This window comes from Castanea sativa, chromosome 6, assembly GCF_040712315.1.
Source record: "Castanea sativa cultivar Marrone di Chiusa Pesio chromosome 6, ASM4071231v1".
In the NCBI taxonomy this organism is placed as follows: domain Eukaryota; kingdom Viridiplantae; phylum Streptophyta; class Magnoliopsida; order Fagales; family Fagaceae; genus Castanea; species Castanea sativa.
The window spans coordinates 47,638,970-47,665,025 of NC_134018.1; the positions used below are offsets into that span (position 1 = coordinate 47,638,970).

At 34.6% G+C, this 26,056-nt stretch overlaps 4 protein-coding genes across 5 annotated transcripts; 3 read left to right on the top strand and 1 right to left on the bottom strand.

Annotated features, from left to right (window-relative positions):
• Positions 1-1,395: 1,395 nt before the first annotated feature.
• LOC142638196 (uncharacterized) lies at positions 1,396-3,375 on the bottom strand. Its single transcript, XM_075812212.1, has one exon. The coding sequence runs from the start codon at positions 2,760-2,762 to the stop codon at positions 1,809-1,811; it is 954 nt and encodes a 317-aa protein (XP_075668327.1). The 5' UTR covers positions 2,763-3,375; the 3' UTR covers positions 1,396-1,808.
• Positions 3,376-12,853: 9,478 nt separating this feature from the next.
• LOC142640086 (uncharacterized) lies at positions 12,854-13,528 on the top strand. The gene is made up of 2 exons (XM_075814181.1): positions 12,854-13,021; positions 13,127-13,528. Exons 1-2 carry the CDS (start codon positions 12,854-12,856, stop codon positions 13,526-13,528), a joined length of 570 nt encoding a protein of 189 aa, XP_075670296.1.
• Positions 13,529-13,663: 135 nt separating this feature from the next.
• Positions 13,664-14,816, top strand: LOC142640087 (uncharacterized). Its single transcript, XM_075814182.1, has 3 exons — positions 13,664-13,997; positions 14,117-14,235; positions 14,454-14,816. Exons 1-3 carry the CDS (start codon positions 13,664-13,666, stop codon positions 14,814-14,816), a joined length of 816 nt encoding a protein of 271 aa, XP_075670297.1.
• Positions 14,817-22,214: 7,398 nt separating this feature from the next.
• LOC142640731 (uncharacterized) lies at positions 22,215-25,073 on the top strand. Of its 2 annotated transcripts, XM_075814958.1 has the most exons (3): positions 22,408-22,540; positions 23,070-23,124; positions 23,231-25,073. In XM_075814958.1, the coding sequence occupies exon 3, from the start codon at positions 23,326-23,328 to the stop codon at positions 24,844-24,846; it is 1,521 nt and encodes a 506-aa protein (XP_075671073.1). In that variant the 5' UTR covers positions 22,408-22,540; positions 23,070-23,124; positions 23,231-23,325; the 3' UTR covers positions 24,847-25,073. The 2 variants fall into 2 exon arrangements, with proteins under 2 accessions (XP_075671074.1, XP_075671073.1); XM_075814959.1 differs by lacking the exon at positions 23,070-23,124 and having other exon boundaries at positions 22,215-22,540.
• Positions 25,074-26,056: the final 983 nt, after the last annotated feature.

A 26,056-nucleotide genomic window follows, 5' to 3' on the forward strand; every position in this document is an offset into this window, starting at 1 on the left:
GTTGTTTTGGCCTTTCTTTCCAAAAAGCAAAAGCTGTTCTGGTCTTCTGGCTAATGTTTTTGATGCTACCAATCCCTGATTTTGTGAGATGCTGTTCATTTTGAGCTTCCATATTGTCTGTATCTAACTTTTGCTTTTCTCCAAGGTTGCTTTGGGCAAGGTTGATCAGGTCATTATATTGTCTGTTTAGGACTTAGAACGTAGTCATACACTATTTAAACCAACTTCTCGAAAGTCCTAGTGATTACACTAGTAAGCACTCCAATTTTACATCCAAATATAAGGTTTGCCACTTGCAGAACATCCGTATACCAAGTTACTTATAAACTATTTCTCCATTAATATTGCAAGTGATTTGAGGAGTGATTTTTTGGTTATAGGCTAGGCATTTGTGTTAGCCATAGGCAATGTTTGTCTCTCTTCTTTTTGACTAAGAACTCTTGGTGTGCACCAGTTCACTACCATGAGCTGTTAGTAATACCTCATGGAGGTCAAGACCCTGGACTCGTAAATCTTTCCTGAAGTGTTACAAGTTATTCGCATAAGCAAGGCTAGAGACATAAATTTTCACAAATTTTTTCGTAATTTATAATTTGTGCAACATCATTTTCACATAGTTCATTAAGCCCATTGCTCAATCCATTTCTATTTACATAATTTACAGAATATCACCTCAACAGTTGGTAAGGTTTTTTGCATCACTATACATATTGTTTTCTCATATTAATATAAGCAATGCTAAAGCCAACTTTTTATTTTTTATCAAAATTTATTCTGATTAGAATAATATCAATTTTATATTATATCAATCATAATATATAATTTCAGCCGTTGTGAAAATTAAAAATATATATTTTTTTTTGGCTGTGTCATGTCAGGACAGGACAATAACGAAAACAACCTGGTCTTGAGTGACATTGCAAATAAAAAATAAAAGAAATCAAGCAAAATACTCCAAAGAGCAAATAAAAAGTAGTGCATACAATGATTCTCTATGTTGGGCAGCTTTCGGCCTACAAGCACGAGACATTTTCACGGGCAATTGCGTCCTTTGTTGTTTAGGAAAAAGCCCAAAGGCATCTCACAATCTCCTTTATTTAACTTTGTCACTTTGTTTACATGGCGTGTCATGAAATCCATTTTCATTCATAGACCCTAAACTACCCCTTTGCTTGGCCCACCAAACCTTCTTTCATCTTCGGCTTTCTTTTATGTTTTTGATCAGATGGTCGGAAAATATTTTTCCTTATCAAATTAAACAACTAAACTTGAAACAAAAAAGAGTAAAAGATAACAACATTGCAGCAGTGTTAGTTTTTATACTTTTATTATGTATGTTTCTCTCAACTATTATCACAAAGCGTGCAGAGAAAAAAAAACTGTAGACTACAAAAGTGAGGGATTAGAAAGGACAATAGCTAAAGGCTGAAAATTAAGGGGAAAGAAAGGCATGGCCTTGAAAGAATTTTACAGTGCCCTTTCGACAATAATATCAGTCACAAGAATGATTACAGGCTTTAGACACTGTGGAGACATGGAGATTGAATAAAACAAATAACCCCCACAGGTCTCCCCAACACTTGCATCAGAGTCTCAGAACTACCTTGAAAATTCAAGATACATTCCACAATGGTTAAGCAAGTTTAACCTATAACACTATGACACTAACAGCATCCCCAAACACCGCAGAAGAAATAAGATACAATCTTAAAAAAGACTGACAAACATTTAAAAAAAAAAAAATCCAATAAGATACAAAGGTGGGGGGAGAAGAAAGACAAAACCATTTCATGTTGGTTAATCAAACTCTAATGTAAATTGGGCTCCTTGTTAATCTGTGTTCTGAATGTTGAAGGTGAAGAAGCTAGAGGAAGTACCTGTGAAGTGCTTGAATGATACTGTGGTAAATGGTGATTAATAAGCTCTCTTTCCTTGTTACTGTCCACAATGATTGTGATGAAAGGCCCATCTTCCTCATCTTTATGAAACTTTGAATGGGAATCTTTATTTATGTTTTCTTGAACAAGCTCATCGCCAATATGAACCTCTTCTTGAGCTGCTTCCATTAGTTTTCTTTCAAGTTTCTCCTCTGCATCCTGCAAGAACTTGAATTTTGGAGGAGGTGATGACTTTATCCTGTTGAACTCCGCATCTGTTGCTGATTCAAATAGAGGGCTGAATCCATTTTGTTTTTGGGGGTTCATAGGAGTAAGAGGGGGAGTGAAAAAAGATGGAGAAGCCAGAGGGGTCAAATATGGAGTCTCCACTGTTAGAAGCAAATCACTCAAGCTTCTACTTCTTGAATTCTTTCCACTCTTGTCACCCTTAGACTTGGCATCTTCAGACTCTAAATCCTCCCTAGTTTCCTCTATAATTGTGAAGAGGAATCTTGGAGGGCCTGAGAGGTTTTCTAGCCTCATAAACTCTGTCTCTATGTCATCCTCTCCAAAGGGTTTGAGCCAAAAATCCTTGTTTGACGGCATATGAAGCTGGGCTTCTGGTTCATGGACAAGGGTGCCTGCGATTCCCACAGAAGCACGAAGTTCCTGGGGATCCAAAGCTGTGTGCCTCAAAGAAGTAGACTTCTTCCAGCAAAACATGTAGAATAGCTCTCTAGCTGGGCTGCTGTAGTCATTTTCAATCCTTCCATTGGCAAACTTCTTCTTCCACCACAGTAAGTAGTAAAGCTCAGCAACAAGAGCCAAGAAGAGGCAGCCAAAAACTACACTCAGACCAAGTCCTACACTACTCAAAGATTTCATCTTTGCCTTCAAATCACATTAGAGAGCTTCTGATCTTACCTCCAATCACCAAAATAACATGCTCAACTTGTACTGAAATATCTTAGCCAAAAAACCATCATAAGCTGTAGTCTACCTGAAAATCCACTTGATTCCACTGCAAGACAAACCCAAGAAAGTGAAGGAAAAGCTTACAGGGGACTTCTGAATAGTCTCAATCTTATCTGAACAACAGACAAACTCAAGAACCCAGATCCTCTACTTTGACTGGAACAAAGAGGTATCAAACTCTCAGCTTCTCTTTACTAAAAAAGCAACAATGTATTATTTCCTCACTCTATCAGTAAACGACAAACCAAAAACACTCACCTGCTAAAACATACAAAAAAAAAAAAAAGCTCTCTTTCTCTGACAATCACACTCTTGAATAATGAAACATGATTGTAGAGTAGAATCCTTTTTTACTTTCGACACAACAAGGGGCTAAACCTACAAGCTGTGGATAATTTTATCTTCTAGCCAGAATTATATGACATTCTCTAAACCTCACAGGTGCTCTGAAATGGGTTTAACAGAACATAAAATAACATATAAAGATTATCTCAATCTTAAAACCACAACAAAAACTGGTAGCTGAACAAACCATCGAGAGTATACCACAAAGGCACAAACTTAATAATAAATTTGCGTCACATTTTTGCAACAGTTGAATTGGCATGTTTTATTAGTTTTCGTCTAAGCTTACCACGCATATTTTTTATTATTATTTACCATTAACAATTATCATTTTATAAAAATTATTGACTTTATTGACTCATAACCAGAGTATCCATTTGGATTAGACTTTTTCTAGAGGCACAAGCCACCGAAAAATTACTGAATCAGTTTTATTTTTGCCATTGGGTCCAACAGCAATCCTGATTAGGTATTTTAATTTTTTGGTAGATTATTACATGGCTTAAGACTATTCCTTCCTTCCTATTAGTTATCGAAAGCTTATTTGTTCAAAGTTGGTAAAAATAGATCATAATTCTTAAGTTTTTTAGTTTATTTGTTTATATACCAATTTTTTGAAGTCTTACTTTTTAAGGTATAACTATACTTTAACCAATTTTTAGTAAATAAATAAATTTTCAATAAAAATCTAGGTCCACACAATTATATCTAAAAATAATTTTGTAAGACAGTGCTTAAATATAAATAAGTTACTAAAAAAGAAAAAGAAAAAAAAAATCCAACTCACCTTAGGCAAAAGGTCGGCAAATGCCTTACTGGTTTATGCCTTTATCGTTGAGCCATCAGAGGGTCGCATCCTTCGAGGAATACTCACATGAGATTACAAATAAAAAGGAAAGTGATGTGTCATTTAATAATCCTATCTTTTACATAAAAATAAATAAGAGAGTAAAGAAATAAATAAGAGAGTAAAGAAAGAAAAGGAAATGGCAATGGCAATTTTTTTTTTTTTTTTGAGAATAAGAATGAATCAACTTAGCAATGGCAATTTAGTACAAAAGAGTATCTATAAATTTAATAAGAATAGTTAACCAATGATTTAATGGCATTAGTTTATGAAATAATTTTAGAAAATTTTTATAGAAAAAGAAAAAAATAATTAATTTTTTTTTATAACTTTTTATATTTCTCATAAAAGTAAAAGAATAATACTAGAGATACAAATTTTTTTACAAACTTTTAATAGTTGGCCAAGATGAAAACTAATAAGAAACTGACCACATCAATAATTTATAAAAATTGTTATAAAATAATTTGTGGTTATAGTATTACTCAAAATAAAATTATTTAAAAAAAAAATTATTAACAATTACTTAAAGGCATAAAAGGACCCAAAATTTTATTAATCTTTTATCAACTTAGAAATCGTTGTCCAAAATTTCAGCAAAATTTATATGATTCTGTGTTTGACTCGAAGACCAACAGCTACCTAAAAAAGATAGTTCTTAATTCAAAGGATTAATTATGTCCAATACTAAGAGGTGTACGGTTATTATAAGAATAGATCTCGTTATCTACATTCCAGCTTTCGCCTTCAATTGGCATAGATAGCTACAACACAAATTTCTAAGGAATCCCCTTCATCATCACAGCTGGAATCATTGTGCAATTCCACTGTATAAGACTAGGAGAGACCCCTATAAACATTAAACAGTAAAAACCCTCGCTTACCCAACAATTCGATAACATGTTTAAACAGTGAGAAAAAATAGTGAGAATCAATATCATTATGTAATGGACTGCTGGACTTGGCTTATCTTAGGGACATGGTATTGTTTTCCAACACAACTTCATTGATAAGGGAATTGTGCTCCTATCTTTTTAAGCAATGTCGGTCAAGGATTATTTGAGATCTTAATCATAATGCCTACGACGTATTACACATTTACCAACAGATTGAGTTAACCATAATAAACCCCACAAAGATTTTTTGTTCATTCCGCTATAGCAAGCTTCATTTTAAATTTTTTCAAATGATTTATAGTCGTACCACTAATAAGTAATGAAAGAGATTCAGAAGAATTTTATTTCTATTATTTGATAAAAAAGAAAGTTAATGGACGCTCTAAAAGCATTGAGTTATGAAATATTTTTGATAATTTTTTATATTTTCTATAAAAGTTGTATCAAAAGTTTCTTAAAATGGTATATTAACATGAGTTTTATTAAAGACACACATTAACCAGATCCTATTATAATATATCCTAAGACATTCGATAACTGGACCCTTAGATTTTTTTTGAGGAAGAGACCTTTGATAAATTATCATATATCCCAAAAGTCTTAAATGATAGGTTATAACTCATGCTTGAGCATTGAAATATTTAATAATATTGATGATGAGGTGGTCTTATCTACATAAGTGAGATGATCGTCTCGACTTTCATATTGACTACTAAAAATATGCTACTTGACACCAAAATTAAGAAAATTAAATTAGATATATGATGCAAAATTAAACTAATTAAAAACTAATTTGAATATTATGCTTCAAATTTAATAATATATATATATATATATATATATATATAATATGATTATTCAATTTTATTCTGTAGGAGAGAATCCAAAGATGCAAGTGGCACTGTAGAATGATACGTGCAATAGAAGAGACTGCCCCCATGTTTATGAGGATTTAACGCCGGGCCGGGGACATACTTTTGATACTAATGATGGCCTGATGGGCCTGAAAGTGCAATGCTGCTTCTTTTTTCCTTGATAATAATAATCAAACTCCAAGGGCCATGGGCCAGGATTTCCTTCCCTCCATGTTAATGAAATTGTAATACATACAAGAGAAAGAGGATATATACATCATGCATATGTGCGTCTGGCGTATGCAATAAAAAATAAAATAAAATAAAGGTAATTTTTTGGCCAAAAAAATTTTCATAGACTCGTACCCAAAAAAAAAAAAAAAAACAAAAACAAAATAACAAACAAAAGAAGAAAACAGACAGAAGAGCGGAACACCAGGCGTGGCGGAGATTTTCAAAAGGGCAAGCTTGTAAGTTTGGAATTTGGACTGACTTGTCTGGTATAGGCCCAATTTTACATTCAGGCAAAGCCCCACAAGTTAAAATGTACGTTAAGTTCTAGGACCTAGACTGCAAGACCTATCTAGGCCACTCTTGTAGTCTTGTGTATGGATTGGGACTTGGAACAATCCTATCTGTAAACCCAAATTGTGTCTCCACATGGCCATCCCCATTATCCAGAAGGAGTTTGAGCCATGATCAAGATAGTATTAACTTTTTTTTTTTTTTGACTGTCTTATTTTTAACCTTTAATTGCAAAGAAAATGGTAATTTTTACAGATCAAGCCTGGCTAGAATTGTTATAGCCGAGCTTGCACATCACTTTTTTTTAATAAGGTATGTATAGTATCCACCCCCCAAAAGACAGAAAAGGGTGCAACTTTCAAGACTAAACTTTAAGCGAACAGAGCTCCCCTTTGGGGACATCTAATAAAAATTGGAACTTTAAAACAAAGATAATAAAAATAAGACAACCTTTCACCATCATACCCTCCTTGCTAGCTAGATTGAACAACAATTTCTTGCAATGTTTCTGACACTTCTTCCTCAACCTCACCGGATTCTAAATCCAATCTACTCCGAGATATCATCGGCGACGGTGATGGTTTGGCATCAGAGCGACACATAGGGCAACTTGTGTGTGAGTAAAGCCACATGTCGATGCATGGTACGTGAAAAGAGTGCATGCAACCAGGTAAGGTACGTAACTCATCACCCTCTTCAAATTCACACAAACACACAGCACAAGTGCCATCTTCGCCTCTCAAGCTCGTACCCTTTTCATATTTATGGGCAGGGATGAAGTGAGCTGCTGAATTGTTGTTTGAAGCTGCTTGAATTTTCCAGCACTGTTGCAGTCACAAAACTTTGTTGCCTTTGCCGGCTGGACCAACACACTGCTATGCAATGGTACATTGTGACCAAAATTGCTGCTGATCCTGCGGCAAATAGAAGAATGGTTAAGTTGTGGTTGTCAAAAGGGGGATTGTCGTTCGACATGGATTGGTGATTAGCAATGGCTAGAGTGCCAAGGACAGGACTATCAAGCAATGTAGAGGAGACGATAATTGCAAAGATTAAAATTGTCCTTTATGTTTGGCTAATGGTAATAGGAGAATTATTTGAGGTTTAGAATATGATTATAGAATGTAACATGATAGTTACAGATGTTTGGGCCTTGTTAACACCCTTGTGCTCTAACATAACTTGGGTCGGATCAGTATAGGACTATAGGCTCATATTTTGTGCCTTTGTGGTAGGACAATCGTTGAATAAGAGGCTTGAGTTTGGAACTCATCTATATTAAAAAATAATTAATATATTTGCTTAATGGTAAACAACAATCAAGTATTATATACTTTTCTTGTTTTATACAATACTTATATTGAAGGAAATTATTGATGTGTCTCTTTTATTCATACATCAAGTTGCTATGTGTGAAGCTTACCTATAATAATTTATTTAACCTTGTTTTTTTCTTAATAATTTCAAGATTAGAATTGTCCTATGTGAAACTTATGAAATGTGATTCGAGGTTTAGCCAATAAATCTAATTTGATTAGTTGATGTTGTGCATATAGCACCTTAGGACTCAAATCAATAACAGTAAATAAGTGAAAATTACATAACAAGCACACACAAAAAACATAAGAATTTACGTGGTTCGGCAAACTGCCTACCTCCACGGCGATGACGGAGAAATTTCACTATAAAAATAGGGAGATATAATAGTGCACAAGAACACTCTCAAGAAACTCAAATCCTAATACACCTTAACTCTCTCTCACCCACAAGACAAGAAAACAACTCTCTCTCACCCACAAGACAAGAAAACACTATTCTTCTTATGCGCCTGCTGCTAGGTTTTTAGGAATTCTCTAATTCTCTTCTCTCTCTCTCTCTTCTTTTTTTTTTTTTTTTTTTTTTTTTTTTGCCGTTCATCTCAAGCCTAATATATATGTGTGTGTGTGTGTGTGTGTGTTTTAGGTCGGCTATTACTAGGAATTATATTCCTAGTTGTATTCGATCATACTTGACCAACATACAAATAGTGGGCTTCAGTGGCAATTCAAGCCACCCACGTCAACAAATCTCCACCTTGGCTTGAATTGATCAAGCTACACGAGCAAACTCCTACATCGCCTCCACCTTAGCTTTTGAGGGCTCACAAGCTGTAAACACCAATCAAGTCCAAGCAGTGCTTAAACTTTTATGTTGGAACTGGCTTTATTAACATATCAGAGGCATTCTCACTAGTGAGAATCTTCAACAAAGAAATATCACTAGACGAAACCCATTCTCTAATCTTATGATACCGCACAACAATATGCTTTATTCTTGCACGATATACCTAATTCTTTACCAAATGAATTGCACTCTAACTATCACAATGTAGCACCATGCATCCTGCTTGAAACCAAGCTCATTAACTAGTCTACTAAGCCAAACGGCTTCTTTTCCTGCCTCTGTCATCGCCATATATTCTGCTTCTGTAGTGGATAAAGCAACTACATCTTCTAGTGTAGACTTACAGCAAATTGGGCCACTAGCAAACCTAAACACATAGCCTATCATGAACTTTCTAGAATCAAGGTCCCCTACATAGTCGGAATCCACATAACCCACAACTTCTATACTAGTTCTCTAATAAAATAGGATATCGAAATCACGAGTGCCCGTAAGATATCTAAAGATCCACTATACTGCATTCCAATGCTCTTTGCCTGGATCTCACATATACCTACTAACCACACTGACTGCATGAGAAATATCAGACCTAGTGCACACCATCAAATACATGAGACACCCAATTGCATTCGCATATGGCACTTTAGACATATACTCTGACTCCTCATCTGAACTTGGACACAACTGTGAGGACAATTTGGAATGGGCAGAAAGCGGTGTACTAACAGGTTTTGCATCAAGCATACTAAACCTCTCTAACACCTTCTTAAGATATCCTTTCTGAGATAACCATAATTTACTAGCCCCTCTATCTTGGTGAATTTCTATCCCAAGGATCTTCTTGGCAGCTCCAAGATCCTTCATGTCAAATTCACTACTCAACAAAGACTTCAACTTCACAATTTCTTGCTTACTCTTTGCAGCTACTAACATATCATCAACATCTAGAGCAAGGAATATATAAGAGCCATAAAAAAGTATTCTAAAATAAACACAACAGTCATACTCACAGTGCATGTACCCATGTGTAACCATGAATGAATCAAACTGTTTGTACCACTGCCTAGGAGACTGCTTCAAGCCATATAATGATCTCTTCAACAAACAAATATAATCTTCCTTGCCAGGTTCTTTGAAGCCTTCAGGTTGTTGCATGTAAATCTCTTCTTCTAAATCTCCATTAAGGAACGGGGTCTTCACATCTAGCTGCTTTAACTCCATGTCATGCATTGTCACAAATCCTAGGATTACTCGAAGTGAGGTGTGCTTCACTAACTGTGCCTTGAATTTTTCACCTTCCTTTTCTGACAACGCTTCTTTCTTGCAGAATATCCACTTGCAACCAATAACCTTCTTTCTGTCTCTTCACCACCATCAAAGCACCTTTGATAATCTTCATGATTCCACCATTTGATGAGTATGAATAGCTCAAATCATCCAATACTCCTAAAGAAATTAAATTCTTTCTAAGATCTATAATATATCTGACATTACTAAGAACTCTCACAACTTCATCAAACATCTTGATCTTCACGGTACCAATTCCAATAACCGGGCATGTAGGATCATTACCCATTTGGACCATACCACCATTGTAAGGTTTATACGTTTCAAACCAATCTTTCTTTAGAGTCATATGATATGAGCATGCTGAATCTAAAACCTAAGATTCAAATAGAACATTGTTACCTGATGAAACTGAAAGTAAATCTGCACAAACGTCACTGTCATCTGGTATTTCTTCAACAACACTAGCTAATTCTAGGAGCTTCTTTCCATTCTTCTTCTCCTCTAAATGCTCTTTCAACTCTTTACATTGATTCTTGTAGTACCCTTTCTTGTGACAATAACATCACTCTACATCTTTCTTTGCACGTGATTTAGACTGTGATCTATTCTTGTTAGAGTTCTCTCCTCTTGACCTGCTTCTACCCCTATTGCTTGACTCAGACTTTACAATAAGTCCATCAGCTTGAGAATCATTACCATCTTGCTTCATCTTTATGTGTGACAAGAGAGCACTAGTCACCTCCTCGAGTACTATAGTCTCTTTCTCGTACATCAACGTAGTCACTAGATGATCAAAAGAAGTAGGAAGCGACGCTAATAAGAGTAACGTTTTATCTTCGTTCTCATAATTCACCCCAAAACTTGACAATTAGGTATTCAACATGTTAAACTTGTTGAGATGCTCCAACAGATCTGAACCTTCCTTTATATGCAAACTATATAGTTGCTTCTTCACATAGAACTTGTTCGACAGATTCTTTCTCATATAAAGACCTTCTAGTTTTTCCCAAACCTCCTTTGCAGTCTTTACTTCTAGGATGTTATGAATGACCTCATCACCTAGGTTAAGACGAATAGCGCTAGCTGCTTTCTCATCCATCTCTACCCATTCTACATCCTTCATCGTTTTTGGTTTCTTCTCCTTCCCAAGCAAGGCCTCATGAAATCCTTATTGAATTAGGAGATCTTTCATCCGCCTTTGCCAAAGAGAAAAATTTCCCTTACCACAAAACTTCTCTACATCATACTTTGTGCTTGACATCTTTACTATGTTCAAAGAAATGAATCCTAACCTGGCTCTGATATCACTTGTTGTGCAGATAGCACCTCAGGACTCAAATTAATAATAGTAAATAAGCGAAAATTAAATAACAAGCACACATAAAGAACACAAGAATTAACGTGGTTCGGCAAACTGTTTACCTCCATGGCGATGATGGAGAAATTTCACTATAAAAATAGGGAGATGCAATAGTGCACAAGAACACTTTCAAGAAACCTAAATCTCAATACACCCTAACTTTCTCTCACCCAATGTAGTCAAAGGCGTTCTGAGCGCTTGCCTAGGTGCCCAGGCGAGGTAAGGCGCCAGAAAAGCGCCTCAAAGGCACTAAGGCGAGGTGCCTTTAGTGAGGCACTCGCCTAGATATATTTTGTTAGGCGAAAGGTGAGCGCCTAAGTAAAGTTTGCAATTTTAAGGCTTTAATGGCATGTTTTGTAAATTTAAAGAGGTGCATGGTTGGTTCTAAAACTGTTACCTCAGTAGGGATGAGCTATCACCCACTATATCAAATAAATTAATATAAAAAAAGCATAAAATAAAAGACCCAATAAAAAATTTCGGGAACCACTCCTCTTCATCAACTTTCAAAGCAAAGCAGTGGGTATTTCGTCTTCTTCTATGGTTTGAAAGAGAGTGGGCCAGTGGCTGCCGACAGCCAACCAACATCAGGTAATATTTTCCTATTCTTTTAGTTTTTTTTTTTACACTTTTTTTCCTTGAGTTCTCTCTCATTGCGACACTGCCTTGGTAATTTTGTCCACACTTTTAGAGAATAAAACTCTTTCCTCTCTATTTCTTTTCTACTTTTTTCCCCCTTTTCTCTTCTCTGTTGGACTCTCTGTCTACAACAACTTAACTCTATTTTTTTTCCCTTACCCTTCTCTCTTGGAGTCTATCTCCAACAACTCTTCCTTCTATGTTTTTTCTCTATTTTTTTCCCTTAACCTTCCTCTATTCTGACTGTCTTACAACAACTCTCCCCTATAGTTTTCTTTATTTTCTTTTCTTGTATTTTTCCCTTTTATCGAACTCATTACTTCACTCAATTTTTAGAGCTTAAACCATAGTAAATGATACATGGCTAGCTTAATATAGAATCCTATTAAATGTATTGTATTGGGTTTTATTTTTTTATATGTAGAATGGCTTCAGATAATGGGAGGAGAAAAGATCCGAGATTAAAATATAATTATTTAGCTAATGTTGAAGACAAAAATGCAGTGACTTGCCTCTTTTGTAATAAAGTCACAAAGGGAGGGATACATAGAGCAAAGCAGCATCAAGTAGGGAATTTCAAAAACAGTACAAAGTGTTTAAAATGTCCTAATCATGTTAGAGAAAAGCTTGCGCAGTATATGGCAGAGAAGAAGAGTGACAAGGAGAACTATGACAAGATGCCTGATTTTGATGATATAGATAATATGATTGAAATTGAGGATGTAGATGATGATGAGGTAGAGGAAGTAGAAGTTATCCAAAAAGGGAAAAAATCATGCTCTAGTAAGAGAGGGGTTAGCAGTAGCACCCAAGTGAAAACTGTGAAATTAATGCCAAAGTCTAGGAAGTTGAAATGTCCCGTAGATTCTTTTGTAACATTAAAGCCAGAAAAAGTGGTTACACTTAGGAAACATGGTAAGATGAAGCAAACTAACATCAATGATAAACTTGACAAAGAGAAAAGAGCACAAGCTTGTCAGTATATTGGCCGGCTATTTTATCTAGCCGGTATACCATTCAATGTTGCTTGCTTAGATGAATTTAAATGGGCAGTTGAAGCTATTGGGTAGTATGGTCCAAATATGAAGCCTCCTAGTTACCATGAGTTAAGAGTTCCAATTCTCAAAAAGGAGGTGGCTTACACAAATGAGTTATTGAGTGATCACAAGGAATCTTGGAAGAAATATGGTTGTTCAATTATGTCTGATGGGTGGACTAGTAGAACCAAGAGGACCGCGATGAACTTTTTGGTGAATTGCCCATCTAGAACCATGTTTGTGAAGTCAATTGATGCATCATCTTTTATGAAAATTGGGGAAAAAACTTTTGAATTACTTGATGCATTTGTAGAATAGATTGGGGAGGCTAATGTAGTCCAAGTAGTATCGGATAATGGATCTAGTTATGTGTTGGCTGGGAAGTTGTTGGAAGCAAAAGGGCCAAATTTGTATTGGACTCTATGTGCTGCACACTGCATTGACCATATATTGGAGGACATTGGGAAAATTCCTAGAATTGCAAAAACTTTGGAAAGGGCCATTCAATTGAATGGATATATCTACAACCATGGGGGTGTGTTAAATATGATGAGAGAATACACAAAACAAAGAGAGCTGATTAGGGCTGGGAAAACTAGGTTTTGCACTTCATATCTTAAAATAAAATCCATTTATAAGCAAAAGCATAACCTAAGGGCCATGTTTACTTCTGAGGAGTGGGTTCGTAGTAGATGGGCAATGGAAGCAAATGCTAAATGAGTAGTAGAAACGATTTTGATGCCTTCTTTTTGGAATACTATAGTTTACATTCTTAAAGTTATGAGCCCTCTTTTTCAAGTTCTTCTCCTTGTTGATAATGAGAGAGAACCAACTATGAGTTACATATATGAGGCAATGGATAGGGCTAAAGAAGCGATTATAAAAGCTTTTAATGAGAATGAAGAAAGGTATACAGATATTTTTAAGATCATTGATGAGAGATGGGAATGTCAATTACATCAGCCTTTGCATGCAGCGGGTCATTTCTTGAATCCAGAGTACTTCTATTTTGATTCTGACATAGCAACAAATCATGAAATTACAGCAGGATTGTATGCTTGTATACAAAGACTAGTTCCTAGTACTGAAATTCAAGACAAGATCATGGCTGAGCTACCCATGTATAAGAAAGATGAAGGACTCTTTGGCATTCAGTTGACTTTAAGATCAAGAAAGACAAGGGCTCTAGGTAAGAAAGCATTTATATTTAACTTATAATGACTAGAACAGTGGCACTTTTTACAAATAAAAAATCTGACTTCTATGATATATGATATATCATTACTCATACTTATTTTTTTAAAATAGCTGAATGGTGGAGTTTGTATGGGAGCTCAACTCCGAATTTGCAACAGTTAGCTATAAAAATCTTGAGCTTGACTTATAGTGCATGTGGTTGTGAGCGTAATTGGAGTGTGTTCGAGCAGGTGAGTTTTGAAGTATAATAAGTAGATTTTATCCTTTTGATGAGCTACTTTATTTCATAGAAAATTCCAATGGTTTAATTATTCACTATAGTCTAATGCCTAATTTTCATAAATGCTTGTAGATTCACACAAAAATAAGGAATAGACTTGCACAAAAAAGACTAAATGATTTGTTCTTTGCGAAGTATGATAAAAAAATGAAGGCATGATATGATAAGTGTGATGTTATTGATCCCATCTCCTTGGATGATATAGATGAAAGTAATGAATGGCTGTTGGGGAAAATTGGTATTGAGCCATCTATGGATGCTGAAGACAAGTTTGTTTTTGATGATGATGATGATGGTTTGATATGGGGTGCAGTGGCAAGAGCTACTGGTGTTGGAGAACCAAGGAAGAATACTAGATTCCAAACAAAATCAAGGGCAAGCTCCAAGGCCTCAACATCACAACCAAATATTGAAGAGGAAGATGTTGATTCTGATGAGACCGAGGAAGAGAATGTTGATGGTTATAAATTTGGTTCAAGTGGCTTTGAGAGTGATGGAAACTTGAGTGAAGAGTCTGATGATGACCTTTAGATTAAAACTAACAACCAAATTCAGGCTATTAAATAGGCTAATAGGCAGAATGTTCAATCTAATAGGCAGAATGTTCAATCTTCAAATGCTTTTGTTTTGTCATGGATAGTCATGAAGTTCAATCTTCAATGTTTTGTTAGGAGTTTTCTTCTTTCTAATATGAAGTTATGAACAATATTTTGGTTTAATATTCAGATTTAGTTGATATTTGGATGGAGACTAATTTTTAAATGGTGATTTATGGTTAATATTCAGACTTAGTTGATATTTGATAATTATCTAGACTTAGTTGACTATTGATATTTGGATGGAGACTAAATTTTTAGTTGGGATTCAAACCCACAAACAGGTTTTATAGACTAGGCTAACTAGCTCCTATCCATTAGGAATGGAGTTAGATTTGTTTATATAATATTCTTATACATCAAATAAATTAGATTGGAACCCTATATGTAAAATAACAATATTTAGAATTTAGCACCTCGCTTCACTCGGGCTAGCGCCTTTTTGGCGCCTTGTCATCTCAGGCGATACAAGGCCTTGGCGCCATGGTTGTCAAAATTGCGATTTAGATCGTAAAATCGCACGATTTTACGATCTCACCTCACCAAAAAGTTTAAAATCGTAGCATGATCGCAAAAGTGGTAGGATCGTATGTAGGATCGTAGGGGATCATACCGATCCTACCATTTGGCTTGATGATTTTTTTTTTTTAAGTGGGATCCATTTGGGTAAGATAATCCACCTAAACCCACAAGCTCATCGGGTTATTAGAAGCCCAATAATGAATTGAAGTCCCAAATTTACCCCTATGTCAACATAAAATCTCAAAAAAATCTATAGTACTTAAGTTTAATATTTTGGATGTTGATATTAGAAAGGATATAGATGATGAAATGGGATATGACAATGACAGTGATTAGATTAGAAGAACCTTAGAATGGGAATTCTCTTTTGGATTTCATATTTGTAATTAGCTAGTTTACCTTAGATTGAGAATTCTCTTTTGGATTACATATTGTAAATTTGTAGTTTGCTAATTTTTATATGCTAACTAGCCTAACTTATTTTGGATTTGGAACTTAGAATTTGAAAAACATTTTCCATATGTGTAGATAATATTTTGGTACTTAGTTGCTAATTAAACATGTACAGAACTTTTTATATACATTATGTCAAAGGTTAAATATATTTTGTTTCATTAGAATGACATAAGAACAATGTAGTGCGTACAAATTACATTTTATGATGCAATTTTTTTTAATAGATGGATTCATATTTTAAGTGATTATATAACATACAAAATCACTATCAATAGGTTTTTTGCTTAAAATCTAAAAATAGGTAAGATTTTACGATTCACGATTCGATTCGATCCGATCCTATGATCCACAATCCTATCTACCTTCCACGATCCTACGTAAGATCCCGATTTTAACAATCTTGTTTCATGCCTTAAGGGCGCCTTTTGCCTTTTACTAACTTGCTCTCACCCACAAACCAAGAAAACATTATTCTTCTTTTTATGCGGTTGCCGCTAGTTTTTAGAAGTTCTCTAATTCTCTTTTTTTTTTTTCTTTGACCGTTCATCTCAAACCTAATATATATATATATATATATATATATATATATATGTTATAGGTCGGCTATTACTATAAATTATATTCCTAGTTGTGTTCCATCAAGTGACCGACATACAAATAGTGGACTTGTGGGCTTCGTGGCAATTCAAGCCACCCACATCAATAGTTGATTATAAAATAATAAAAAAATAAAATTACATTATGGTTACAGCTGAGCTGAAGAGGCACTAGTTGGATCATGTTGACATCCGTGCGGTCCAATACAGTGAATTGATTTGATCAGATTAGTATAGGGCCTATAGGCTCATTCTTTTAGCAAAACTTCTAGCCTAGGGATATTTTGAGCTTGTGTACCATAGAACAAAAATGCAATTTATTTATTTTTTTAATTCAATAGTTACAACTAGGAACGAAAAATTTGAATCCAATTTTGGTTTTAAAAATATTAAAATTTATCAATTGAGTTATAAAACTTTTGGCGACAAATATATTAAGTTAAACTATGTTATCAGTGCTAGAAAAATCTTTTGTTCTTGTAAAATTTTTGGTTGTGATTTATTTTCAAAATAAGTCATTAAACTCTTTTCGTTTTGTGACATCGCTATTAATTCACTTGTATTGATGGAAGTACATACATCAAAGTTGCTCATTAATAATTTATTAAACCTTGCTTTGTTAGGGCTTACCACTTCTTCGAACTTCTCTCTTGAGATTAATTAGTTGTTGAAGGACAAGAGAAAGTTACGTTTTTGTAATTTCTAATATGTTATTCTTGTTAAAAAAATACTGAACTTTTTCCACTGTCCAACATGTGAATCTGTGATAACTCATAGAATAGGAGGACACACCCACCATTTTGAAATATCATTCCCTAAAATTAATATTTTATTTTTAAAAAAATAGAGCTATTTTTCAACATTATTGAGAAAAAATATTAAAATAATAGTAATCTGTATATTTTTGTGTATATGTAACAATACATTAAACTGTCTAGGTATAAGAAAGTGTTACACAAGGAATAGGTGTGCATAGCAAAAAATGTACTGTACAAGTAAAGCAAACTAGTGGGTCTGAGTCTAATGTGCTAGACGTATATACTATATATAACAAATATATTCACGAAATTCCTAGACATGTGAAATACAAAAATAGAGAAAAAAATATGCACAAAAAAAAAAATCACACAAGATAATATTTACATGATTCGACAATTTGCCTACATCTGTAAAATTACAAGAATTTCACTATTATCAAAGAAAAATATAAGATACGGCAATTCAGTTTTCTCCCTAAAAAACAATAATAAACTCTAATCTTTAAAGTAATAGTTTTTCTATTTAGGCATAGAATTCACCATGGGTTACAAAACTCCATGAACTAAGCCTAAAAAAAAAATCATTGTGAAAATTATAACAATATTATTTTAGGTCGGATGATAATTCAGATTAAAAACAATTAGGCTCTACAAAGCCCAATAATTCTGAGTATAATGTGCTAGAGATATATGCCATATATAACAAACATTTTTGCGAAACACTATATATAACAAACATAAAAAAGGAAGATGAGATCTTCGTAGCCAACTGTGTATAGACATGATTATGAATTATGACGTATGAACTATGAAGATTGAAGAAGTTGGCATTTGGCAATGGACAATGATGTCACACGTACGAAGATTAATATGTACAACCACACCGACACTTAGTTCCTCTGCAATCATATGCCTCTTGTCACCCATTTTATTTATTTATTTGATCGCAAAGAATCACCAGCATGGGCTATCAGCAACTTGTACCATCCAGGATATTATTGTCGATACAACTTTAATGCATACTTTTTAGGGTACTACAAAACAAATTTTCTACGTGACATAGCAATCTAATCGGGAGCAATGCTCCCTCTTTTCATATAAGGGTGAGTTTTAAACGTGAATTCCATTATAAAGCTATTCCTTACAAGAGAGGAGGGAGCATTACTCTAAAAATCATTCAAAGAAAGCTTTTTTTTTTAATTTTATATGTGATTGTCAAATAAGAAATACTGATACTTAATTTATAGTGTTATATCCATATTGTACTTGTGTTATATTATATTGTATACAATGATTTCATGTTATAATTTTTTAAAAAATTACTTACGTCATCGTATGCATATTCGTGTTCACGCTGCTTAACATAGAAGCTAAAAGTCAAAAAGATATATCGAAATATGTTACACGTTCCGCTTTGGTGCCCTTTTCAAATTTCGATGTTCTTATCAACAATTATCATGGTCCTTATAAAAAAGAATTGCGTGTGTTCCTAAGATTAGTTAGTGGCTTTGTCAATTTCAATCTTGGCACTTCTCAGTGTTCTCACTAGGTAGATTTTTTTTTTAGGAATATCTCACTAGGGACATATTAACACGTAAGAACTGAAATTACATAAGTGGTCACGGAAAATGACTCAGTTCTAATATTTTTAGTTTTAGCCCCCCAAATTTTGAGTATATACATATTTCTCCAAATGTTAGTCATAATTTCTGATACAAACCCTCACTCTTTGATTTTTTACATCATTCTCTCTCCCAACTACGATGAGACCTATTGAGATCGAGAATCGCCTCTCTCTCTCTTTCAGCCAACCAAATTTAGGGATTTTTTTGTTGATAATTTGTAATTGTTATATGCTTTCCATTTTTGCCAATTTTAATTGTCATTGTGCAACTTGTAAATTTTGTTGTGCAATTGATAGTTTGAGTGTGGTGGAAGGTTTGGTCAATTGTGAGGGCTTGACTGTGTGATTAGTTTTTCGTTTTCAATAAAAAAAAAAAAAATGACTTGAGTAAATAAAACCGAACTAGAAAACAAGTGCCAGACAAATTTATAATTTTTTTTAAAGTAAGTTTAACTACAAAATTAGTCGTAACTTAAGGTTACAACTTTACTCAATAAAATAAATATTACTATTTATTTTGAAAATCTAACCAATAAATTACATGTTCTTTATGCTCTTAATACACATATCAAAGTTTGTGTCAATTGGATATTATTTATTATATGATCTGTAAGTGCACAATGGTACCTGGACCTAAAAACGAATGTTGAGCTCAGGCCCAATGAGCCTTATACAATAGAATTTGTAGAGTATAAGTTTGAAACCTATGCTCGGGATATTGGAAATTCGATTAACAAGCTAGAGTGTTACAATTTGTGCAAATGATGAACAAATATGACAAATAGATCTCCTCGGACGTAAGCCGAGGATGATTTGTACAAATATACTCTCTTTAGGCCAAAGTTTACAGTCCTTAATTCCTATTTTATTCTTAGCAGAAAGTCTCACCCTCTTTCTCTTTCCTCTTTCGCCTCTTTATATACTTCTTCCTCTTCACTGTTCATCCACGTGTCGTACAAATCTTTCCCTTAGATACTTGTCCCATCCGCCACCTTCTTAAAATCTTCAAACCATAGCAAGAAGACTGAATTCTACTGTTCAGGGGTCATTTTCCCATTAATGCGGCTAGGGAGGTAGATGCAGGGTCTTTAATGTGGAGGTAGCAGCCTTTTTCTTAGATATTTTATCTCACATCCTTGCGTCTTAGAGGGTGCTTGGATCACCCTCTTACCCATCAGTTTTTTCAGGATTCTGCCCTTAACCTTCTTGGCAAATTCCGGGGTCTTTGGCGGACCTGTCCGAGGAGACATTCATCCTCGGACAACTTCTCGGACCTCTGCAGTATAGGCTGACTCGTAGGCTTAGGGGCCCAATGACAGAAACAAACTGATACCAATCGATCGAGCCTAAAGCCCATTTGTTTATTTAATAACTCTTACCCCCCACATGATCTATAAAATTATATTTTATGCATAATTTTAAAATATAAAATCTTGCAATTTAAACAATTTATTGATGACATAATTATTGATTTTTATTTTTTTAGAAATTTTGCAAGCATGGAGGATATGAGAAGAAAATGTAATTCAATGCTAGATTTGTCAAAATTCACCTTCAATAAAAAAGATATTAAGTAAAGTTATAGTTTAAAACTATAACAAATTTTATAACTAAACTTTGTCCAATTTTTTTTTTTGGGATGGGAAAACACTAAAAATAAAGTTTGAGAATAAATTCTCAAATACTAGAAAACCAGTGGTGGAAACGAAAAACTCCAAAACAACAAACCAAATAGAAAATTGACACAACTACAAGGTCATATTTATAAAATCCCCAAAAAGAAAGAGGCACTAAAAAGTGATGCCACAGCCACACCACTTTCAACAAGCAAAAAAGTCCATCCCAATATAATCCTTTGCATCTGGTCGTCCTTTTCTCTTTAGATTTTTTCCCCTATTTGAATCTTATCAATCATACAGGGGGAATATACTTTTACATTATGATAATTGACTCCTCATATAACTTTTTTAATTTTCTCTAATCTAGCCAACATGTATTGACTCAGAAATATATAATAGTGAATGAATGAAAAAAAAAAAATTCTCATCCCCGAAAATAAAAAGTCTTCCCGTCTCAGCCACAACCCACAAGTCTAAAAAATCTTCCAAACATTAAGAAAAAAAGAAAAGAAAAAAAGTAAAGGTGGCGTTTAGTATGGGGTAATGTTTTAGGATTCTCAGGAATGTTTAAAGATTCCCATGTTTGGTTGCAAATTATGCTAGGGAATCAGATGCCAGGGGAATCCTTAAACCCCTCTCAGTAGGAATGTGGATTCCCTTTAAAACAGGTGGGAATCCAGATTCCCAAATTTAAAAGAAATTGTATTTTTTATAAATTGACAATTTTAACCATTTTTCCTTATCATTTAAGCAATTAAGATAAACTATAAAACAAATTATCAATATTTTCTCTTTTGTCTTTATCTTTTCCCGCCAAAACAACATAAACATGATAAATAACTCTGCTAATAGTTATTTTTGTATTATTCTTGTCATTTTGAAATGTTAGATCACAGTTTTAATGAATGTGTTGCTAATTGATAGTTTATATAATGTTTTTTATCTATTTATTTAGATTAAGATATTTTTTTAAATGACTAATTAATAGTTTATATTTTTTTTTTATTATTTAAAGGAAGATTTTTTTTTAATGGACTTGGTACTTCACATTCAAATCTAAGGACAAAATGGGAAAAACAAATAATTCATTTAAGATTCCTGGGAATACACCAAACATTATCATCTCACATTCCTGGGAATCTCCCAATAAAACCAAACATAGGAATAGCTACATTCCTGGGAATCTAGATACCAGGAGTAATGTGGATTCCCCATATCAAACGCCACATTATAGTCCCAATTAAAATTGAACAAAGTTAGTTTGGAGATAAATCCTACAAACTCATCGTATATCTTTATATTGAGTGTGAATTTTGAAAATCTAACCGTTAGATTGCATGTTCTTATTACATTCTTAATACTTACAAAATTTCAAGAAGATCAAAGATTAATTGCTATGTCATCAAATAAATGTTATAATTTTAAGTTTTTATAATCTAAAGTTGTATATAAAAAATAAGTTAATTAATCAAATAGTAAATAACATTCAATTTGAACGAAATTTGATATGTATGTTAAGAACATAAAAAACATGAAATTTAATGGTTAAATTCTCAAAATTTACACAAAAAAAAAATATGAGAAGTTTAAAAAGTTCCTCTTCAAACTAATTTAGAGCAAATCTTTGTTAATTAAAATTTACCTCACACAATAAAAATGGAAATGACCCAAGTGATTTGGACAAGTTGGTATAGAGAAAAAAAGGCCTAGACTTTGAGTTTTTATTGCAACTTGCAAAAGCTCCAAACACATTTTATTATATAATTTTGGGCCTAAATATCAGACGCCTCTTTTGACTCCTTTCCTCAGTTTCTCTCTCTCTCTCTCTCTCTCTCTATATATATATATATATATATAATGGGGAAACTCCGTCACCGTAGCTAACGGCGTGAGTGTTCAAAACGGCGGTCTTAGCTGGTGCGGGTCTGTCTGTCTGTCTTCCTCAACCCCAATTTACTCCGTCTATTTAAACTGACTCCGTTACACATTTTCACTCTTTCTCTTTCTTTCTCTCTCTCTCTCTCTAAAATGGGGATCGATTGCGAAATTCTCAGTTCCTGTGGATTCGAAGCCTCGCTTTACAGGTAATCTTCGAATATCTCTTTCTTTTTAATTTTTCGATATTTTATTTTATTTTAATTTATTTTTAGCATTTTTTAGGGTTACAGTTTCGTAGTTGACTCGATCGCTTTGAATCTGTGAAACATTTCTGTTATGTGCGTTTAGTTTTTTTTTTTTTGTTTTTTTTTGTTTTTATATAGGGTTCTTGTTATTTCAGGTTGTTTATGTTTTTTTGCTTTGTTTGGTTGTTGAGAAATTTTGAGAGAGGAAAATATATATACTTTTGAAAAATAAAATTTGATTTTTCTAATAATATTTAGGATTTTTTTTCGGGGGTTCAAATCAAAGCTTTTATACATGTATCTGAGCTCAGAGATTATTGGGTTTTTCAAAATTAAACAGCTTGAGACATAAACTATAACACAAAATTAAACCAGGGTTAGGTTTTTCTGGTGTTCGTTAAAAGATTCAAGCATGAAATTTTGGTGTTTTGCTTACAAATTAATAGTTTTGAACGTGTTGGCATGTTCTGGTTGATGTTTTTTTTTTCAGGTTAATGTGGTTCTAGAAGGTTAAGGTTGTTTGGTTACCGTACTGTGAATTATTGGTTAGTCTTTGTGAAGAAAGCTGATTTGTGGGTTTGATTTATGAAGATATTTAGGAGGTGTTTCTGTTGATCTGTGGATTGAATGATGAGCCAATGGTGTTTGCAGGTGTCGGTTCGATATGTTAAGATGGTTGTGAGGTGATTGATTGTGGGTGGGTTTGGAGATTAGGCCCCAAGCGAAAAAGTTTGTGGAATTAAAGGATGGGGGAAGCTCTCATCACAACCTTAACGATGGACAATCATCAACTCTCGACACTTTTGTCAATGGATACGGGTTCTTTGTCGCATGATGAATTGGAGAGAGAGATGAATCGGTCCGTTCTCTTTTCACAAGCACCTGACATCAATCTTCCACTGTCTTCTGAGCCTAGCCCACCTCCCCCAGCTTGGAATGATCCATGTGATGTACTGGATGTATGCCTGGGGCCTCAGGTTTATGAGGTTGAGACAACAATTAATGTCCCGAAAGTGGCACGGAAATGCACCAAGCGTCTTGACAGCATTTGGGGTGCCTGGTTTTTCTTTAGTTTTTACTTCAAGCCTGTTTTGAATGAGAAATCAAAGAGTAAGATTATTCGGGATAGTAATGGTGTGTCTGGGTACGATAAATCAGACCTACAGCTAGATGCATTTTTGGTTCAGCATGACATGGAGAACATGTACATGTGGGTTTTCAAGGAAAGGCCTGAAAATGCGCTGGGTAAGATGCAGCTAAGGAGTTACATGAATGGTCATTCTCGCCAAGGGGAGCGTCCGTTTCCATTTAGTGTGGACAGGGGTTTTGTTAGATCACACCGTATGCAGAGGAAGCACTATAGGGGTCTGTCTAATCCTCAGTGTGTTCATGGGATTGAAGTTGTTCGGTCCCCCAACCTCAAGGGTCTTGATGAAGAAGAGAGGAAGAGATGGGTGGAGCTTACAGGACGAGATATAAACTTCTCTATCCCACTTGAAGCAAGTGATTTTGGTTCATGGAGAAACCTACAGAACACAGAATTTGAGCTTGAGCGACCCCCTCCCATAAAGAACAATATAAATGGCCAACAAAGAAAATTGCTTAATGGTACCAATTTGAATTTGTCCACTCAGTCACCAGACCATGGCAATAGTGATGTCATTGATCTTTCACCAATATGCAACAAACGGAAGAAGGATTTGTTTTCCCATGGGAATGATGATGATTGTTATTTACCTAATAATGCACACTTTGACAGAGTTTTGGAAATGAAATTCCACCCAGTCGAGCCAACTTGGTTAAATGAGTTTAGTGGGGTAATGAAGAATGTATATGGGCCTGTTACAGCTGCAAAAACTATATACGAGGATGACGAAGGGTTCTTGATCATTGTTAGCATGCCTTTTGCAGATCTCCAGAGAGTAAAAGTTACCTGGAAGAACACTCACTCACATGGGATTGTAAAGATATCCTGTGCGAGTAAGGCCTGCATGCCATTTATTAAGAGACATGATAGGACATTTAAGCTAACCGATCCAACACCAGAGCACTGCCCTCCAGGGGAATTCATCAGGGAAATTCCCCTTCCAACCCGCATTCCAGAAGATGCTAATCTGGAAGCTTACCGCGATGAGACTGGAACGATGCTTGAGATTATTGTGCCCAAACATCGTGTAGGGCCAGAAGAACATGAGGTCCGTGTATGCCTTCGCCCTGCTCCATGGAGTGAACGAGCATATGTTGACCTGAAAGAAGCATTAGTGTGAGGGATGCCAGGATGGTTACAGTGTTTGGTGCTTCATTGTTTTCTAACCATATTCCATAAAGGAATTCTATTAAATTAGATCTGCATTTTTTTTCATGTCTCTTCTTTTCTCTCTTTTAGTCTTGTCTATAATTTTTATCAGATTTTTTTTTTTAGTTGATCTTTTATACAGGTGACTGTATGTTCAATGTTTGACCATCTTAGGCTTTACTGACATGTCTCCTTATTTACTTGACATGCGTTAGATGCCCCTGTGCTTGTTCTAAGCATTTGGTTTTGTTGGTCATTTGACATGTTTTGAATTTGAAATCTTGCTTTATAATTGGCTGGTTATTACTTTTATGATTATGTTTTGACAAATCATTTTTAGTGCCAAGGCTATGCGGCCTTGTGTTTCCCCTGCTTCCTACGTTCTGATGTTTGATTAATTTAGTTAGTGGCTTAGGTTTTTGCGTTGCATAATGATGGATGTCGTAGAATGTGTTCTGAAGACCTCTGAGGAACTGTTGAAATTGTATGGCGTTTTTGTTTTTCTTTTAGCTGTTCTCATTTCTAGTCACAAAGATGTAATCATATTTAAAAGATTGTAGTTGAACATACATGGAGGTCCATAAGCAGTGTTAATACAATGTGCAAAGTTCCTGCATTAGTGATTTAGGCCTTTGATGGTGATACTGACTGCCATGATAGTATTGATATATGTCTCACACTCTTGCGGGTTTGTGAAGGAATGAATGGTGCGACCAAAAAGATTGGTGAATATTCAAACAGATTTGGGTGTTGATTAGATTGCAGTAACAGATGACTTTAGGCCGTAGACAAATTATATATGCTCAAGGGCTTTGGCGGTCTTACACTCCTTTTATACGTCTAAAGTCTGTACCACCCAATCAAGTCATAGATTTAGGCGTTGGTGCTTGGAGCCGTTGAAACTTGAAACGTAGCACGATTCATGTTGGCTGAATGAATTTAGCAAATCTTTTCTAACACTAACGTTATCAAAGCAAGATTTTCAGGGCAGGGACAAAATTACAGTAGGTTTACGCATAATGAATTGAATGCCTTAACAAAATGCCCGTATCTGAAATCAGTGTAGAACCTGATGAGGACTTAAGATCCTTTACGTGCACGAAATGGAATGTCAATCGTCTTGCTAACTCCCAAGAAAACAATACGTAAATCCAAAATTTACTAGAACGATAAGAATTTCG

Bases quoted from the DNA above. Each gene is read 5' to 3' on its own strand.
- LOC142640087 (XM_075814182.1), top strand. From the start codon at position 13,664: ATGGATAGGGCTAAAGAAGCGATTATAAAAGCTTTTAATGAGAATGAA. The intron at 13,998-14,116 runs GTAAGAAAGCAT...TTTTTAAAATAG, and splicing joins AAGAAAGACAAGGGCTCTAG to CTGAATGGTGGAGTTTGTAT. The intron at 14,236-14,453 runs GTGAGTTTTGAA...TGATATGATAAG, and splicing joins ATTGGAGTGTGTTCGAGCAG to TGTGATGTTATTGATCCCAT.
- LOC142638196 (XM_075812212.1), bottom strand. From the start codon at position 2,762: ATGAAATCTTTGAGTAGTGTAGGACTTGGTCTGAGTGTAGTTTTTGGC.
- LOC142640731 (XM_075814959.1), top strand. From the start codon at position 23,326: ATGGGGGAAGCTCTCATCACAACCTTAACGATGGACAATCATCAACTC.
- LOC142640086 (XM_075814181.1), top strand. From the start codon at position 12,854: ATGAAGCCTCCTAGTTACCATGAGTTAAGAGTTCCAATTCTCAAAAAG. The intron at 13,022-13,126 runs GTGAATTGCCCA...TTTGTAGAATAG, and splicing joins GGACCGCGATGAACTTTTTG to ATTGGGGAGGCTAATGTAGT.